This window comes from Tasmannia lanceolata, unplaced genomic scaffold (assembly GCF_043159265.1).
Source record: "Tasmannia lanceolata isolate RefF3 unplaced genomic scaffold, GAP_Taslan_0.1 ptg000020l, whole genome shotgun sequence".
NCBI classification, from domain to species: domain Eukaryota; kingdom Viridiplantae; phylum Streptophyta; class Magnoliopsida; order Canellales; family Winteraceae; genus Tasmannia; species Tasmannia lanceolata.
In genome coordinates, this window is record NW_027518697.1 from 11388860 (window position 1) to 11407346 (window position 18487).

General features: G+C 36.3%; 2 protein-coding genes across 4 annotated transcripts in view; one reads left to right on the forward strand and one right to left on the reverse strand.

Moving 5' to 3' along the window:
• Positions 1-2617: 2617 nt before the first annotated feature.
• Positions 2618-12642, forward strand: LOC143854088 (beta-galactosidase 15-like). Its single transcript, XM_077363843.1, has 19 exons — positions 2618-2786; positions 4817-4912; positions 5001-5113; positions 5226-5292; positions 5777-5869; positions 6548-6691; positions 6817-6905; positions 7026-7131; positions 7940-8027; positions 8494-8612; positions 8704-8868; positions 9519-9712; positions 9850-9953; positions 10736-10845; positions 10964-11077; positions 11231-11332; positions 11649-11857; positions 11946-12222; positions 12339-12642. The coding sequence occupies exons 1-19, from the start codon at positions 2619-2621 to the stop codon at positions 12444-12446; spliced, it is 2466 nt and encodes an 821-aa protein (XP_077219958.1). The 5' UTR covers position 2618; the 3' UTR covers positions 12447-12642.
• Positions 12643-14108: 1466 nt separating this feature from the next.
• LOC143853714 (UDP-Glycosyltransferase superfamily protein) overlaps positions 14109-18487 on the reverse strand; it is a 30669-nt gene continuing 26290 nt past the window's right edge. The window contains exons 17-19 of one of the 3 annotated variants that reach the window (XM_077363435.1): positions 15195-15256; positions 14937-15009; positions 14109-14419 (exon numbers count right to left, since the gene is read on the reverse strand). In XM_077363435.1, the coding sequence (XP_077219550.1) occupies positions 14300-14419; positions 14937-15009; positions 15195-15256 (255 nt within the window). In that variant the 3' untranslated portion in view covers positions 14109-14299. Of the gene's footprint in view, positions 14420-14932; positions 15010-15194; positions 15257-15342; positions 15421-18487 lie in introns of those variants that run through there. The other 2 variants (XR_013237282.1, XR_013237283.1) reach the window with 2 other exon arrangements.

Consider the following 18487-nt stretch of genomic DNA (forward strand, 5'->3'; position numbering starts at 1 on the left):
CTTTTTTTGAAAATCCAAACCGTTCATGTGTTGCGACCCAACATACGTAGGCCATGCCCCAAAAATCATCTAATGATCCTAACTCTTCAAACCGTAGAGATTTTCTTATACAAGGTGTCATCCTATTAGATTGGAGCGTAAGGATTAACATCAGAGATGATTTTTGGGGCACAAGCTATTTATAAATGAACAGTTTGGATTTTCAAACAAAGTTCCTAGCTACGGAGTTTTTTTTTTTTTTTAAAGGGTGTTTTAATGATATATGCAGTGCCAGATAATAGGTGGGCCCAGCATATTACGTCGGTTCGTAGCAAAGCCTATACTTTGAAAAATGGGGAATTGCTAGCTCCATCGCAAAAGACTTCGCGGCTAATCTGTCGCAATTCAGACCAGCCACCTCGTGAATGGAGACAAAAGCCCATTCACAAGGTGGCTAGCTTGTCTCCATTCACGAGGTGGCTGGTCTGAATTGCGACAACCAGCCGCGAAAAGCCTTTTGCGATGGAGCTTAGCAAATCCCTTGAAAAATACAATGAAGCCCCCTCTTATTCGAAGATCCAAACCATTCAGTTGTTGGCCCAATTCTAGACCGTGCCCCAAAAGTCATCTTCATTGGACGATCCTTACCCTCTACTTTGCAGATAAACTACATCATATAGAAATCTCTATAGATGGAAGGGTTTGGATCATCAAATGGAGATAATTTTCATAGGCCATATTTATATTGAAGCTTCCAGGCGGATCATCCACCTTGATCCGCCTTCCCTCAAGTGGCTTTAGCACTAAAGCTCCGCTTCATTGGACGATCCTTACCCTCTACTTTGCAGATAAACTACATCATATAGAAATCTCTATAGATCGAAGAGTTTGGATCATCAAATGGAGATAATTTTCATGGGCCATATTTATATTGAAGCTTCCAGGCGGATCATCCACCTTGATCCGCCTTCCCTCAAGTGGCTTTAGCAACTAAAGCTCCACTTCTTTGATCTAGTCCAACTAGGGAAAAGTCTAGCCGCTCGGTCCCGTACAAGTAGGAATAACCAGGGGGGAAACTCCTGGTAACTCTCCAGACTTCTAGGGTTCCACTATCAGATCGATCATGGTGGCAAACTGGCAATGGCACAATGGACTAGATTCATGGTTTGCGAATAGATTAACGGCCTCGATTTCCCATCACTAATGTACATGTGGCAGTAGTGGACCATGGGTCATTTAGATGACATATAATTGATCCTTGGGATGACCCGTCCAATGCACAGGTTGAAATATACCCTTTCTATTAGGTCAATTTTCGTCTTTTTAGCTTTCCCATATGAACTCTGTTGAATACGGGTGGGTTAGTCGAGCAAGGAGATTTCCTTAGAAATGTAATAGGATTAGCTTCTTTTATTTTAATAATTTTGCAAGGTGAAAATCAGGATTTTGGGAAGTTTAAGGCTCTGTTTGATTAAGATGATTGCAACTGATTATGAGTCCAAAGATGATTGCAACTGATTATGAGTCCAAAACTAATTTGGATGGTGTCATGTGTCCCACCCTGCATAGGTTGCAGTGCAATAAGCTTGGGCCTTATGTGCCATTTTGAAAATGATCACATCGATTGAGAAGAGTGGGGGGGGTCTATAGCAAAAAAAAATAATAGCAAGGAATTAGGAATCCGAAGTAATCATGAATTATTATTTACAAATAATCACATTTAATCGTTAGAGGTTAACTAAAGAGGCCCCAGGCCTCCTCTCCAAAGTGAGTGAATAATCTCCATACTATGCTAACGATTAATACTTGGGTCTCACAAGGGATAAAGCTCTTGTAATCAAAACCCGGAGGGTGCGGCTCTTTGGCGTAAAGTCATGGGTATGCTCCCCAGTGACGAACGTTCGAATCCCCCCTTGTTCAACCGATGCGCGTGGTCCACCGGGTGCCTGCGTGCATCCCTAGGGTGGGGATACCCTATGGCATAAAAAAAAAGGTCTTGTAATCAAGATCATTGATCTTCAAATCAACAGGCCCTAAAGTTTAGGCAATCAGCCTAATTAGGAGAAAAAACATGACTCCTAGCAAAACCCACATCCGTTTTGTGAAAAAAAACGGCACTCTCTGATGTGACACGTGCAGAAAAGACAAAAAAAAAAGATCTCGAATTCCACAAAACAAAACAAAACAGTGTGAAAAGTAACCAATTCTGCCCTCATTTTCGCTTTATTTCCCAAACGAAGTTCCGTTTTGGACTTGTTTTCTAAATATAGAATCGTGATTTAGGACATTTACATGAATCTCGTAAGAATGATTTAAGGTTTTAATGAATTTCCTACCCAAACTCAATTTCTTCTCTATGTTTTAGGAAACCTCACCAAATCTTAGGCAAAGGTAAGCATGTAATAAATTTCCTACAACAATTCAATTTCGTTTATATGTCTTATTATGAAACGTCACAAATCTTGGAAAAAGATAAGACCTATCTATCTGGTAAAAACCTAGCTAAAATGGATAAGTAGTCCTTATCTTTTCTATTAATGGTAGAGTTTTTTGTACAACTCTTTTGCACTTATAAATACGTGACATTTTTCATCAGTCTAATTCGAACGTTTTTTCGTAAGTGAGAGATTAAGGGGAAGATGAGGATTATGGGTTATCTTGTGTTTTTTCTTATAGCTTTAGCTTTTCTTTGTAGTAGTCCTACTTCAGCAACTGAAGTAACATATGATGGGAGAGCCATCATAATCGATGGACAGAGAAGGGTTTTGTTATCGGGTTCAATTCACTATCCACGCAGCACACCAGAGGTATAATCTTTCATATGTTTTGATTCTTATATGTTCATCTTCTATCTTTATCTCTTTAATGGCTCTGAGATTTCGTTGTGTATTCTCATGTATAAACTCTCTCCCTCTTTCTCATGAGATTTCTTTGTATTCTCATGAGATTTCTTTGTGTATACTTTTGTAGCATTATTATGTTGATGGTGTGTTATTGAAGCATGTAAAGAAATACTTTGAAGTTTGAACGTTGGATTAGCTTAATTATTCTCAAAAACTTTCTTATTAATGTATGTTTTGCTTTCTTCTTGCCCCTGTTGTAAGCTTGTAACGAGAATTACGGGTGCAACTGGGTCGATTTTTGGGAATTCGAGTTGAGCTTTTACCTTAAAATCGCGACGGGTTCAGGTTGATTCCTATTCATTTTTTAGCAAAACCTCAACCCAACCCGATCTAAGTTGCACTCCTAACGAGAATACACTAGCGGGGCATCTGCCGTTGATATTTGATCTAACAGTGCTTCTTAAAATGTTGAAAAAGTGGTCTGTTGTTGGATCAAACATCAAAAGGGTGGATGACCCGCTAGTGTAGGTGCTCGATCGGGCACTCTATAAAATCTCTAATTGTAACATACTTGTCTTTTGGTTCCTTTCTCTTCCTAAAATAAGAAAATCAAAGCAAACTATTTAATTTGATTCAATGAATAAAAGCATTCACTTTTTAGTCATTTTACAATGCACCAATTGACAGCTTTCAGTATTGAAAATTTTCCACATAATGAAATGCCTTTCCATGTGATGTACTTACCAAATTGAAAAATATAAGAGTAATGACAAAAATCTAATAAATAAATTTTAATAAATTGAAAGCAAAATTTCTAATAAAAATTAAAATTTAATTACACAATAAATTATGTTTTAAATAAAATAGTAGAAATAGTTTTTTGTTGAAAATTGTGAAAACAACGTTAATTAAAAATGTATAGAAATATTAAGTGAAGAAAAATAGATGTTTAGAACTTTCGATCATGGAAAAAGTATTAATTATGTGAAAATCGAAGTATTTTATTATTATATTAAATATAAAATAATTGTATTTCTTAGAGTGCCAAGAAACAAATTAACGTCGCAAGATCCAGTTTGAGTGCTGAATATCGTGCTTCCATAAAATTTAGTTATACAAAATAAAATTTAAAATAAATTTATTTTTCATAGATATAAAATAAAATTTAATTTTAAAAAATAATTTTATTTTTAAATTAAGTGAAAGCAACATTAATTAAATATTATAAACGGTCAATAAATATAGGAAAAAGTGGAATTCTTTCAAAATTGAAAATAAGAAAAATTTATACAAATAAATTAGTCAAGAAAATCTTAAAGCTATAAAATTTGTGAAATTTAAATAATATTTTTATCATAATAATTATAAAATAATTGTATTTCTTACAGTGGCATTAAACAAAATGGCATGATCTAGTATGAAAGCCAAATATCGAGCGTCGGCTTTCAAAACAACTGAGTTCAATGTTTAATTCGGTGAAATATTTTCTTGGTGATATGGAAATTCGCTTTCATACCACACACACGGCTGAATTGTTAGGCAACCAGTCAACAATTTGTCCTCTATTTTAGTTTCATGAAAGATAAGATGAAAAGTTGTTATCTTCTACAGATTTTTTTTTATAGTTTTTTTAATACATACTTCGAGTCTTGATGCTCAATCAATTTCAAACTTGTCTCTTCATTTGTAATTGGATTCTGAGATCTTTCTGGGAACTGTTACAACCATCGACCGCTGTTTAAAAAGAAAAGACAATCTGAGTTTTTTGCAATTATTAAAATATGGTAGTGCCAATATATTATATGTGTGCAGATTTGCTCTATAACATTTAACTTTGTTTCTTGTTTTAAGAGAAAATTTGGGAATTGAGTTATCTGAGCTTTGTATTCAATTAAAGATATTATTTTAGTTCTGTGGTTTTTTTCTCTTTATTCTTATATTAATACTCCTGGTTGTGTTCTTACTAGTCTGTTCTTTGTTTAATTTTTTTTCAGATGTGGCCTGATCTTATACAAAAGGCGAAGGATGGCGGTCTCGATGCGATCGAGACATACGTGTTTTGGGATGTCCATGAGCCCCGTCGTCGCGAGGTTTCAATCTCTCTATAAATTTCTAGATTTTTTAAATAAATAACAAGATCATGCCCTAATATTTTATTTTGTCGGTTATTTATTACAGTATAATTTCGAAGGAAGCAATGACATTATCAGGTTTATAAAGACTGTTCAGGATGCAGGCTTATATGTTGTTCTTCGAATTGGACCGTACGTCACTGCTGAGTGGAGTTATGGGTGAGTTTTAACATCCCTATAAATCTATAAATGGATTTCAATATTCTATTATTATTGGTGAACTGCATTTTACTAATTATTTTGCGTCATATGTTTTAACTGTTATTATTAGAGGATTTCCTGTGTGGCTGCACAATATGCCAGGAATTCAGCTTCGGACTGATAATGAGATATACAAGGTTATTATTCTGATTCTTTATTTTTATTTTGTTTATAATTCTTGTCTTGGTTTTAATGTATCATGTTCAAATATACACATATGTACTCGTTATAATATGAGCATGCATTTGCTGCGCTCGAGCATAGAGACAGGGTGGGGCCACATTTTGGGTGGGAATCAAAGCATTCATTTGATGGGCCTTTTCACACCAAAAATTAGCTCCATTGGCCCCACAAATGGACACCCATTGGTGATCTAATGGAGCTGATTTTTGGTAGGTAGGCCCCATCATCCATGATGGGGCCTTCCAAATGAATGCTTAGGGATGATGGGCCTTCCAAATGAATGCTTAGGATCACCCTTTCAATGGCCCCACCCCCCTGTTTCTGTGCTCAAGCGCTGCTAAGCCCAGCTGCGCTCGAGTGCAGCAACCCTTTTCTCTTTTAATATATTTAAGTTTATCTTTTAAGATGTTTATTTTAATTCTTCTTTTATTTTTGCAGAACGAAATGCAAATTTTTACTACTTTGATAGTCAACATGATGAAGCAAGAGGATCTCTTGGCGCCACAAGGAGGGCCAATTATTATCACTCAGGTTAACTTGACCCGTCTTTATTATATTGCTAATTGAATTTTTTTTAACAAAGTTCCTGGCCTATGCTAGGCATGGGTGTAAAATGGTGGGCTCTATCCCATCAAATGGTGTGTTATAAAATGATGGGCCCTACCCTATGCACGGGTTAGGGTGGGGATGGTGGGTCCATCAAAAGACAACATAAGAGGTAAAATGGTTGGTCACACCACACCAAAACATGAGGTGTAAAATGGTGGATCCACCTTGTGAATACTGAATAGTATGGGTGCTAATGGTGGGGGCCCCACCCCATCAAAATAAGATGTCTAAAATTTTGGGCTCTACCCTATGCATTGATTTGGGTGGATATTGTGGGGATATTTCGATGTTGACAAAAACTCCATCCAGGGCTTAGTTGGTTTGGAAAATAATTTTCATGGAAAATGAGTTCAAAATTAGTGGGAAAGTTTTCCATGAAAAAATTCAATAGAACTGTTTTCATGGGAAAAATATCCAATTAAAATTTCCATAAATTTTTTTTATATTAAAATTCCCTTCCTAAAATTATTCTGAAAAACAAGAAATGAAAAGAGGAAAATTAAACTAACGTTTAGTATATAAATTTCTTGTTATTTAGTAAATATTATAGGAGGAAAGCCCATAAATTTCTTGTTCTTATCTATTTATTACTGTTAGCAGATTGAGAATGAATACGGAAATGTCCAATCTTCTTATGGAGAGCCAGGGAAAAAGTACTTGGAATGGTGTGCTAAAATGGCAGATTCCCTTAACGTTGGAGTTCCATGGATCATGTGTCAGCAATCAGATGCTCCTCAGCCAATGGTTTTACACATACATTTATAACTATCAAATCTTGGTTTAGTCTTTAGAAATATTATTTTAGTTTTAAGCAGAATGCCATTAAATTCTGTAATCCTAATGAATTTCTGTCTTGTATCTCCATTTAGATCAACACATGTAATGGGTGGTACTGTGATTCATTCAAGCCAAACAGACCTAATAGTCCCAAGATGTGGACTGAAAACTGGACTGGATGGTAGGCATTTGATTATTTTTCCTCTTTTTTGTCTTTTTGTACATTTTCCTTGCTTATATTTCACATTTGGTATAAGATCTTGAGTTATTTAAAAAAAAAAAAAAATGGGATGTGTTCTAGGTTCAAGGCTTGGGGTGACAGAAACCCTCACAGAGCTGCTGAAGATGTGGCTTATTCAGCTGCACGCTTCTTCCAAGAAGGTGGCACCTTCCAAAATTACTACATGGTTTGTACTTTACACTTCCATGTACTTACACACAAAGTTACCAAACTTTCTCTTAGATTAGTATTTTGCTATGAGGTTAGGATCAGAGTTTGTACCTCACATATGCATCCATGTAGTTATACACAAAATTACCGTACTTTCTCTTAGATTAGTATTTTGCTATGAGGTTAGTATCGTAGTTGGTAAGACTCTCTTTTTTGGTAGTATCGTAGTTGGTAAGACTCTCTTTTTTGGGTCTGAAGGGCATTATCATTCTTTTATTCTGATTTATCCATAAATCGCATTTAAGAAAAAAAATTTCTAAAAATGCCCTCTAAAAATGCTATGATTTGGCTGACACTTTATTGCCGACTCACGTGTCCTGCCGTGTCCAACACGACACGCGTGTCCACACTTGTCGACACTCCTTTGGACACTTTTACTTGTATTGCTGGAAGTGTGAGACTTAATATGGGTGTGCGGACATGTTTTTGTACCGTGTCAAGTGTGACATTTTGTTGTTTTATTGAATATTGTGTTTACCTCATTTAGACTACTCGCATCCATGTTGAAATTGGACACACGAATCCATATCCACAAATCATGATTACATTTACTTTCTATTTTAGCCGTTTCTTAAGTTTGGGGGTTTGCCGTGTCCGACACTCGTGTCCGTGTCCACAAATCATAGTAAAAATGTCTCTTTTCTACTTTTAACGTTTTACCTTATTTTCATCACTTCTTACTCTTTACAGGCTTACGCTCACACACTCACCCACACATAGGATATTAATATGTTTGGATTTAATGAAATTTTGTTTGATTTCAGTATCATGGAGGAACCAACTTCGGCCGCACAGCAGGTGGTCCCTACATCACGACTTCTTATGATTACGACGCTCCCCTTGACGAATATGGTAATCACAAACTTGATTAATTCTTAAATAAAAAATATGAGAACCAATATTTTGCCAATCTCTATCACCATTAGCATTATTAATTGAACTTCTTAAATTCTTAAACTGATTTTTTATATTATGATTTTCACTTACTTTTATCAACCCAAGTTTCTACATGAGTTGATGCTTTTTATGTAAATGCCACCATTATAATTTGTAGGCATGCATTTCTATGTAAAAATTAATATCATTTATTCTCAAAGTGGCCCCATCTATACCTTTTTCTGCGTTCTATTTCTTAATGAGAACTTATGATGCCCGACCATTAGATTATAAAGGGTAGAGAGAGAAAACCATCTCTCCCTTGATTTTTAATCCAAGAGAAAGCCCTTTTTTCTGACTTTGCCTTGGTTCAAAAACTAAGGCTGCAGGTTTTTTCTATACACATTTCTAGTAAAAATGCTCCTGTCTCTCAATTTCTCAGGTAATTTGAAGCAACCCAAGTGGGGCCATCTGAAGCTACTCCATGATGCGCTTCATTCTATGGAGAATGTTCTCACACATGGAGATGTGACCACGACTGATTTTGAAAATGGAGCAAAGGTTTATCTTGATCATCTCCTTCTAGTCTTATATATTTATTTTACTATTACTAGACTTGGAAGAACTAACCTAAGGATGACCATGTTTTCAGGCAACGATCTACACCACCACCGATGGAAATTCTAGCTGTTTCCTTAGTAACACCAACACTACGGTCGATAGGACCCTCAACTTCCAAGGCAACTCATACTTTGTACCTGCATGGTCTGTTAGCGTTCTTCCTGATTGCAAGAAGGAAGTCTATAACACTGCTAAGGTATGCTCTATAATTTTGGTACTGCTGTTTCAATACACGAGAATGTAAAATGACAGTTTAATTTATTGTGTTTGTGATTTTTTTTGTAGCCTTTTATTGTGCCCATTCTCACTAGGGCCAATTTGAGTCAGATCTATCTATGTCTGTGCCACAATCCATTTAAATCTTAACTATCCTACTTTTCATGTTTGTGTCACATGCGGTCCTTTCGGAATTAAAGCGTCAGTTAAAGTGACCTAGGAGGGGATATTGTTCATGTTAAGAGGCAACTAGTGAAATGACATGGCAATTGGCAAATGGGTTTTTATTGGATTTAGAGTTAATGAGAGTGAAGATGGATTGACTTCATTTGATTTGATTTATTCAAATGAATTTTTTTTTAGTTTAGTTGTGTTAGCTGTTATATACTGAAATTACTCCTCATGTTTATAGCCTTTATCATACTATAGCAAAACATATTCAGATTTGGACACTCTCAAACTCTTTTAAGTGAGCACCTCTGTATAAGAGAGCAATCACCTCCTATCTGAAACTCTCTTGCAAAAGTTAGCCGTGAAATGGTTTTTTGTGAAAATGCGAAGATAGTCCCATAACATTGATATTTCTGTTCTTCATAATGTTTATTAAGAGTTTATGGGTTATATATATAGGTCAACACTCAGACTTCCCTGATGGTGAAGAAGCCTAATATGGCTGAAGATGAACCGGAAATATTGAATTGGACATGGAGACCCGAGCATGTGAAGGACACCCTCATGGGACATGGCGCCTTTGCTGCAACAAAACTTCTTGAGCAAATCTCTACAACAGTTGACACCAGTGACTACTTGTGGTACATGACAAGGTAACTCCTTTCATTTTTCTTTATTATTCCTTATAATTATCCTTTTGCAAATCTATAAATCTAATAAAATTTTCTTAAATTTTAAATTTCGTCATTTTATTAATATGTGCTTGTGTTGTCTTTCTTTCTTTTTGTAGTGTGAAAATCAGTAAAAAAGATCCAGCTTGGAGTGACCAGATGATTTTGCGTGTGAACACGACAGGTCATGTTCTTCATGCCTTTGTTAATGGGAAGCTCATCGGTAAGATATATTTATTCTTTTGCGCAGAATTGCATTTTATTTTATTTTCTTTGTTTAGAAAGGAAAATTTCAAAATTATTCTGTTTGGACTTTGTATTGCAAGAAAAATATTTTTTTAGGCTCCATTTCATTCCACGTGAAATTTAAAGTAAAGTTTAGATGCAAATGATATCTCAACTCAACTCAACAAAGCCTTTGTCCCAAACTAGTTGGGGTCGGACAAAGCCTTTGTCCCAAACTAGTTGGGGTCGGCTAAATGAATCCTTTAGAAAAAATTCATGAAGAAGGTAAAAGGAATCCTTTAGATGCAAATGATATGGTTAAAATGAATTTATGTCCATTTTTACGTCGAATGAAACGGAGCTTTAGGAAAACCTTTTTTAGAGGGAAATGATATGGTTTTATCTTATTTAGATGGATATTAATATTACATATTGAAGTTCTTTCTAGATAAAAATTAAACTGTAATGGTTAAATTGTTATTTTTTTTAATGTATAATCATACAAGGAATAGCAAAAATTTATAGAATCCTTTCTAGACTTTTGAAGATAATTCCTGAAAGGGCAGTGATAAATCGACTCCCCAATTGGATAAATCGACTCCCTATATATGTGTCTATCTCTCTCCTCTTTCTCTCTCTAACCAAGAGGAGAGAGAAAGACACATGGGGAGTCGATTTATCAATTTGGGGAGTCGATTTATCACTCCCCTTACTGAAATCCAAATAGCACTTTAGTATTAACAACTTTGTAGCTGATATTTTCTGAATCTAACGAATCAGGATCTCAATATGCTCAAAATGGTGAATACAAATTTGTGTTTGAGGCGCCAGTCAGAATCAAACCCAGTTTGAACCACATTACGTTATTGAGTGCAACAGTTGGCCTTACGGTTTGTAATTCACTTAAGTTTTGATTTATTATGTCTTTACTTTACGAAAATATTTTTATTAAAATTGTTATCCCAAATTACTGATCTTTGTTTTTTCTTTTCATTTTGGTGTGAGTAGAATTACGGCCCATATTTCGACTTAGTTCCGGCTGGAATAGTAGGCGGTCCTGTTCAGTTGGTTGGAAAAGGAAATAATACCAAGGACTTATCATTAAACAAGTGGTCATACAAGGTGAAATTATAAATGGAATTAGTGTAATTTTTGCACTGATGAATTTTGCTATTGTTGTTTCTTTTATTTTTTGGGTTTAACTCGAATGTAATCAACCTTACCCGCATTGTCTTCTTTTCTTTTTTCTTTTTTTTTTGACGTGCATGGGCACAGATTGGGTTGAATGGAGAGCATAAGGAACTATACTCACAGAATTCCCCCTCTGGATGGTTTTCAAATGAACTTGTTATTTTTAGGCCCATGAGTTGGTACCAGGTACTCTCTCTTTCTCTCTCACTAGATAGAGGAATGCTAAATTGAAGGGTGCCCTTTACTTTAGCATTTCTCCAAAAAAAATGTGTACATACATCTCTCTCTCTCTTTCTCTCTCCAATCATCATAATGTAATAAAGTAGTGGCCTTGAGAATATCATAAAAGGAGAATCATCTTCTTTGCCTCACCCTCCAGAAGAATGAAACAAAGCCATTCTTTTATTTTTTTCCCCGTGCTTCAGCCTCGGCTACATATACATGTATATACATATATACTATTCTAAGCTAATTAACTAGTTTACATTTGTCTTTGTGGTAGACAACTTTCAAGGCTCCCCTTGGTGAAGAGCCTGTGGTGGTGGATTTGAAATCAATGAGGAAGGGTAATGCATGGGTGAATGGACAAAGCATCGGCCGGTATTGGTCCAACTTCACTGCCCCAGCTGACGGCTGCAACAAATGTGATTACCGAGGGCCATATTCTCCAAGCAAATGCACCACTGGTTGTGGCCAACCTACTCAGAGATGGTAAAACCTTTTCACTTTTAAGCTTTTCTTTGATATTTTTATTGACGAAAAACCCTAAACCCTAACCCTAAATATGAAACTGCAACAGGTATCATATTCCGCGTTCATTCCTTAAAACAGACCAAAATACCTTGACCTTGTTCGAAGAAATGGGCGGTAACCCGACACTAGTGAATTTCCAAACGGTCACTGTTGGAACAGCATGCGCGAGTGTTTCCGAGGGAGATACTTTGGAATTGTCTTGCCAGGGTGACCGAACCATCTCGAAGATCGAATTTGCCAGCTATGGTGATGCACAAGGCACTTGCGGTTCCTTCGAACAGGGCACTTGTGAGGCCGATAATATCTTATCTTTGGTGCAAAAGGTAATCCACACTCTTCTTATTGAAATTCAAGATTAGTCAATCTTTCAGACTATTTTTTAAAAAAAAGTTATATGTAATTTTGGAACGTAACTCTGATTATATTTTGTTTTTATCAGGAATGTGTTGGGAAAATGAGCTGTTCCATTGATGTGTCCGACGCAGTTTTGGGGTCGAGCAAGTGCAGCAACAGCCCTAAGAGGCTAGTAGTACAAGCCATCTGTTAGGAACTCTTCTTTTTTTTTTTTTTATAAGGTTTACTTAGTTATTAGATTGTTAGGACAGGGTGCATAAACCATCGTGTGTCTCTGCCATGTGTTTAGTAAGACTGTGTTTCCTTTTCTTTTTGGGTGCAAGGTCTCAAATACGATGCCCCTCTATTATATGGTACTAGCTCTATTTTTCAATATTAAACTCTTTTCACTAGTATTTAGTACAGAAATTTTTTGGCTCTGAGAATAGAGCTCTCTTCTCTAAAGCCATATGGCGCCCTCACCGTGGAAGTAGCACCATTGATATTTGATCGAACAGCAGCCTCATGCATACAATCTAACACATACATCCTATGATCCTAAGTTAAAAAACTCTTATCAATTTATAGGAATGATAAGCTGAATGGCGCACTTGCGAAAACCAGCTACAAGGGGCCTCATTGGCCTCTATCACAGCAAAGTTTTTTTTTTATAGGGGTAGATAAAAATATGAAAATGGCGACCAATATTAAATTAAAGAAACAATAAATGCACTTCATTGAGAAGTTGTAGATTTTGCACTTCAATTTATCCTTCTTGAAACCACATTATCATGTTTTGGTATTGACATTTTGATGAAGATCTTAAGGAAGGAAACCCACTACTCATGGAAGAAAGTCTTCAATCTTGCAACGATTGAGAGAACCTTGTAACAACTCAAGAGTCGGAGAATCACACATGTATGGATGAAGGCAAGCTAAATTCTGCAGTAGATTTTCTTTCAAAATTTTAATACTCTTGTAAGGGAGAAAATATCCCTTTTTTTGGTAACTCCTCCCATGCTCTTAAATATTGTATATTAGGATAGTGAGGGGAGGGATTACATAAGAATGTAACTCCTGTTTTTTCTGATTTAATACATTGCCGGTAGGGTCCGTTTGGTTGCCGGGTTTTTATCTTTTCCTGGGATTTATGTGGGTAAAGGTAGGAGACAAAGGAGGGGACAGGCATTAATTAGAGAAAGATATTATGATGCGTGGAGAGAGAGGGTAGAGAGAGAAAGAGAGACCACCATTTTCAAGACAGGATTTTCCTGTTGTCACCAACAAAAAGCTGATGTGACGACTAAATATTCTCCCACATAAACCCTAGGGAAAAAAAAAACCAGCAACCAAACGGATGTTTGCTGCTAAGAGCTTTTTGGTAATTGTAAATTTGTAACAACCAGGTGTATATGATTCAACGGGATGCCCATTGGAAAGTGAGTCATTTAATTTGCAAGTTGGATGCTAAAAGCGATGGATGAGAGGAGTGCTCTGAAGCTTCAAATATGCACGAACTCACCGTCTCTCTTTAAACAGTTGTTATCACCCAAAAAGCTCTCAGCAGCTGTTAAAGCAGATACGACAAGGTGAGTTCCTGCATATTATCTAAACATGGCTGTGCAATAATCAATTTCCCTTTGACAATACCACTATTTTATGACAAGTGACAAATTCCTAAAATTACCAAGAATCTACAAAAAAATCATTGAAAAACCTTCACATTTTATCTTTACCGCAAAAAAATATCACGAAATATATCGACAAATTCATTATATTATTTGTTGCTTTAATTTTTTATTCTTAAAATTTATATTTTTATGTATTGTAAATATTTTATTTTCAGTTTTTTTCCTGACAAACTCAAAAATTACAAAAAAATAATAAAATAAAATAAAATATCCAGAGATACACCCTTCCTAAAAAATTCCCAATACAAATATTTGTGACTAGTTTCCTATGAATTCAATGTTGGGAACAGCCAGGATCAGGCTTCTAAGACCTAGATAAATAAATATGTACATGGATATATAAATATGCACATATAGAAGTATATGTACACAGGCTTCATAAATTCTTCACAGACATATATGCAGCCGAATGTATGTCATAGCACTCTCCATCCCATGAGAAGTCATTCGATATCCCATCCTTTATCTTCTGATTCCATATTAACGGGTCATTTTCCTGCGGTCGGGGGAGATAAAAGAGATTAATTAAAAAATATTTCCTAATTAATACCAACAGAAGTCTATAAAGTGAAACTTATGTTGCATGAGGAGCGTCGGAATCCAACACGGGTATTGACTTTTGGATTCGGCCAAACTAAATAAAAGATTCACAGATTTGGCTAATTTTAATTCTTTAACATGATAATATGGTTAATATTCAAATGAAAAAAATAATATGAAAATATAGTTATATAGTGAGAATTTTGGTAGGTTAATTAAATATAATGTTTTATTTCCATATGAAAAATCTTACTATTATATTAGGATACATAAAAACTCAAAACATGTGTCAATTGTAAATTTGTTGTTGCATATAGAATGAAAAACAATAGATTAAAGAGTTCTAGAAGTGTTACTGTGAATCCTAAAGTATTGGTATCCAACTTGCGTCGCGTGTCCGACACGGGTATGTCATCGATTCAGAAGAATCCACGTAACATAGAGGGAAAAAAATGATTTCAGAAACGACTTACAATTTGATCAAGCGCTTGGCTCAGGGACATATTTGCAAAGGCATTGATTATATACTGCGACGAGTTTGTGCTCCTGTTAAGAAGTCACAGATAAGAAATGTACAGTCAGTTCACAAAATCCAAAACAAACAGTACCTTAATTTTGAGTCCAATAATCAGTTTTGGACTCGCACTCAATTTCAAAATCCGAAACAAACACACAGCCCAAGTCTATTAACTCTTCGATATGTTTGCAAGTTCTCTGTTGTCAATATTTACCTGAATCCGCCACCATTAAAGGTTATTACTACTGGAGCAGCTCCATACTTGATTGCCTTGAGCTGCATTTAGCAAAGGGCACAATGTCATGTTCCAGATATGAAAAAACCATAAATCATGATGTGGTTTCAGGAAATTAGCAAACTACCCACACTTCTCGAGAATGGTCTCAGGAGTGAACCTGAACTTTGGGAAGTATAAAAAACATGCCCTGCTTCAACTGAAACTTAATAAGTGAATTTTATTTCAGTACTTCATTGGTCTTTTCCATGCCTGATTCTGTAAATACTAAATACCAAATGAATAGGAGGAGAATAATATAGTTGAAAACAACAAAATTATTTTTTAAAGGGAAGTGAGGTTTACATAGATCTCCCTTTCAGTTTTAGGGAGAGTATGAAAACAAGTTAAAATATTTCAGGCAGTATTTATGTGTTAGGAATAAGATGGTTTAACAATACTGTGTGACCGTTGCTTCTGCATTTGATCTTTGAGTGCATTTTCGATTACCATATACCTTCTAAAATATACGCAAGCAAAGGCATAAGTTAAAGAGACAAGATGACAATCTTCTTATGAAAATTCGTTCAATTGTCAGGCTGGAATTCTTCTGTGGAAGTTTTCTCGAAGGCATTTGAGATTTTCAGTTTTATCTTGAAATTTGTCTCAGATTTTATAGTAACCATATGTCCCAGCCAGTGCTCTCAAGAGTTGGGGACAAGCATTAATTAGAGAAAGATAATATGATGAGTGGAGAGAGAGGGTAGAGAGAGAAAGAGAGACCACCATTTTTAAGACAGGATTTTGCTGATGTTACCAACAAAAAGCTGATGTGACCACTAAATATTCTCCCACATCAATCCTAGGGAAAAGAAAAACCCAGCAACCAAACGGAGCATCGAAACAGGAGTTTATATGCGTTTCAGAATAAAATAAGAATTTATTGAAATTATTGAACTAACCTTAGAGAAACAGGAGTTTATATGCGTTTATATGCAAAATAAGAATATTTGCATCCCTTAGAGAAACAGGAGTTTATATGCGTTTCCAAATCATGATGTAATATTCCGGTTCCTCTCTGTCCTTGTCTTCTAGATTTATGCTCTATTACAGGAGTTTCTGCGAGATTCTAGAGCCTAGATGTGAGGGTTGTCCACATCATCTAGGGCCCACACCATCTCACATGCTATTTCACATGTTTTATTCCCTAGTTAGACCATTTTACCCTTGCACTAGTAGTTTTTCCTTTGTTTTTAGGCGGGGGCAATTAGGTCATTTTGTAATCACTTAAGCGACTTAGTTAAAAGGATCTCATTGGTTTAGAAGGAGGGCGCACAACCATTCTCTTAAAACATTTTATAAGAGGCTCAAGGGGGAGGGGGACAAATATTCAAGTTTGGATGTTCAACCTTCCCCTCCTTCGAGTCACAAAGGGAAATTTTCCCTTAGTCGCAGGAGAGAGCAATGTAAGAGTTTTTCCTCCCAATCTCTCTCTTCTCTCCTTTAATCTCCTCCACTCTTCTACCTTCTTTCTCTCTTAGATCTCATTTTTTCTCTCCTCTCTCTCCCTCTATCTATTCTCCTCTCTTCCCTTTCATCCCCTTTTCTTTTCCTTTTCCCATTATCTCTAGGGCTTCCCCTCTGAAGCAGTTCTGATGGGGTACGAAAAACAACAACTAATGAGCTATCGACACGTGGCCCTTAAGGGGCCCACCGCGAATTCAACACTGGCCCAGGGGTAATCCGGTAATTACCCGAGAGTAGGTAAACCTAAACCCACAGAAGGGCCGACACCTGTCCTGGGGTAGGTAATTCAACCACCTCAGGCCTCCCTCTATAAAAGGCCTCTCAAGGCTCAAAGCAAGGGGTAATAACTTCTGAACCACCACCCTTAAAATTTTGGCTCTGCATTTCTGCTCATACTGACTTGAGTGTCGAAGGGCCCGTCCGGAGCGCGACTCCGGGTTGGTCTTCTGACCTCGTGCGCTCTTGTGCAGGACTTCAGTTCCTTCATTTCAGCCCCTTGGGCCCGCCAAATCAGCTCTTACGTCACTGCTGTATCTGTTACCGATTTTAGGCCCAACAAGTTCCTTGACTGATTTGTTGCCATGACTGCAACAATCTCATACCTTCTCTACTCCTCACCTATATTCTCTTCCTTTTTTGTCCTTTTCTTCCACCTTGCTATCCATGCATTCCTAGGGCTATATGGAAGTATTTTAGGGGTTGTTCATCATTACAATCCACTCTCCATGCATTCCTAGGGCTATATGGAAGTATTTTAGGGGTTGTTCATCATTACAATCCACTCTCCTTTCATTTTCCTAGTCTCTCCTTGTTCCTACGTTGTCCTAACATTGTGCCTTGTTGTCTGGGACAGCCTTGTGCTGTTTTCCTTCTCAATTCAGCCACTTCCCTACATATTTTGTTCCTTCTTGGTTTCTTTGTTTCCTGGGGTTGCACACTTCCGTATCTACGTCATATACTTTGCTCTGGGCAAATCATCTCGGTGTCGCTGCTACTTTGGGACTGATCGCTGGTCACTGCTACTTTAATTACAAGATTAATTCGCTAAGCTCCTAAGGTTCTTTGAAAATCACCTACAATCCTCTGGATTTACACCACATATGGATCTCTGGCTATGGGAGATCTGTTTGGAGAAGGAATGGAATTAGTTAGAACATGTGCCAGGTTCTGTTTGATGGATCTATAATCAAGATGGCTCTATGTACCAATGGCTGGAAGTAGTTCAAGGGCTTCTTTTTAGTTTAAGGATGAACATAAATGTTAGATTCGAAATAAGATGATAGTGCTTTTTCTTACATAGAATTGTGAGCGGGCAGTAGGAGGCATGAAGATGTTCCTGCTTCGTATCTGATTTGTATCTTGGCAGTTTCCAGTATTTTTTCTTTTCTTCCTTTTGCCTTGATCTAGCTGGGGAACTTTATCAGGCACATTCTTTTGGAATTTAGGCCGAGACATCAATCCGATAACTCATGCTCCTTTATTTTTCACATTGTTTTTCTTAGAGGAATTCCCACATGAGGAGGTGATAATGCTGGAATGGGTCTTTGTTGATGTTTTGTTTAGTTCTGTGTTTTTCTGTGTGGTATGGTGGCATATCTTCAATTTTTGTTCCATTTCCTTTTTACACAATAAAAGTGGTTGTACCCTCTTTCAATGAATTTCTGTTAAATTTCAAGAGATTGATCATATTATTATCAGTTTTCCTTATCGCCATATATATTTCAAGAGATTGATCATATTAGCATCAGTTTTTCTTATCAATGGTT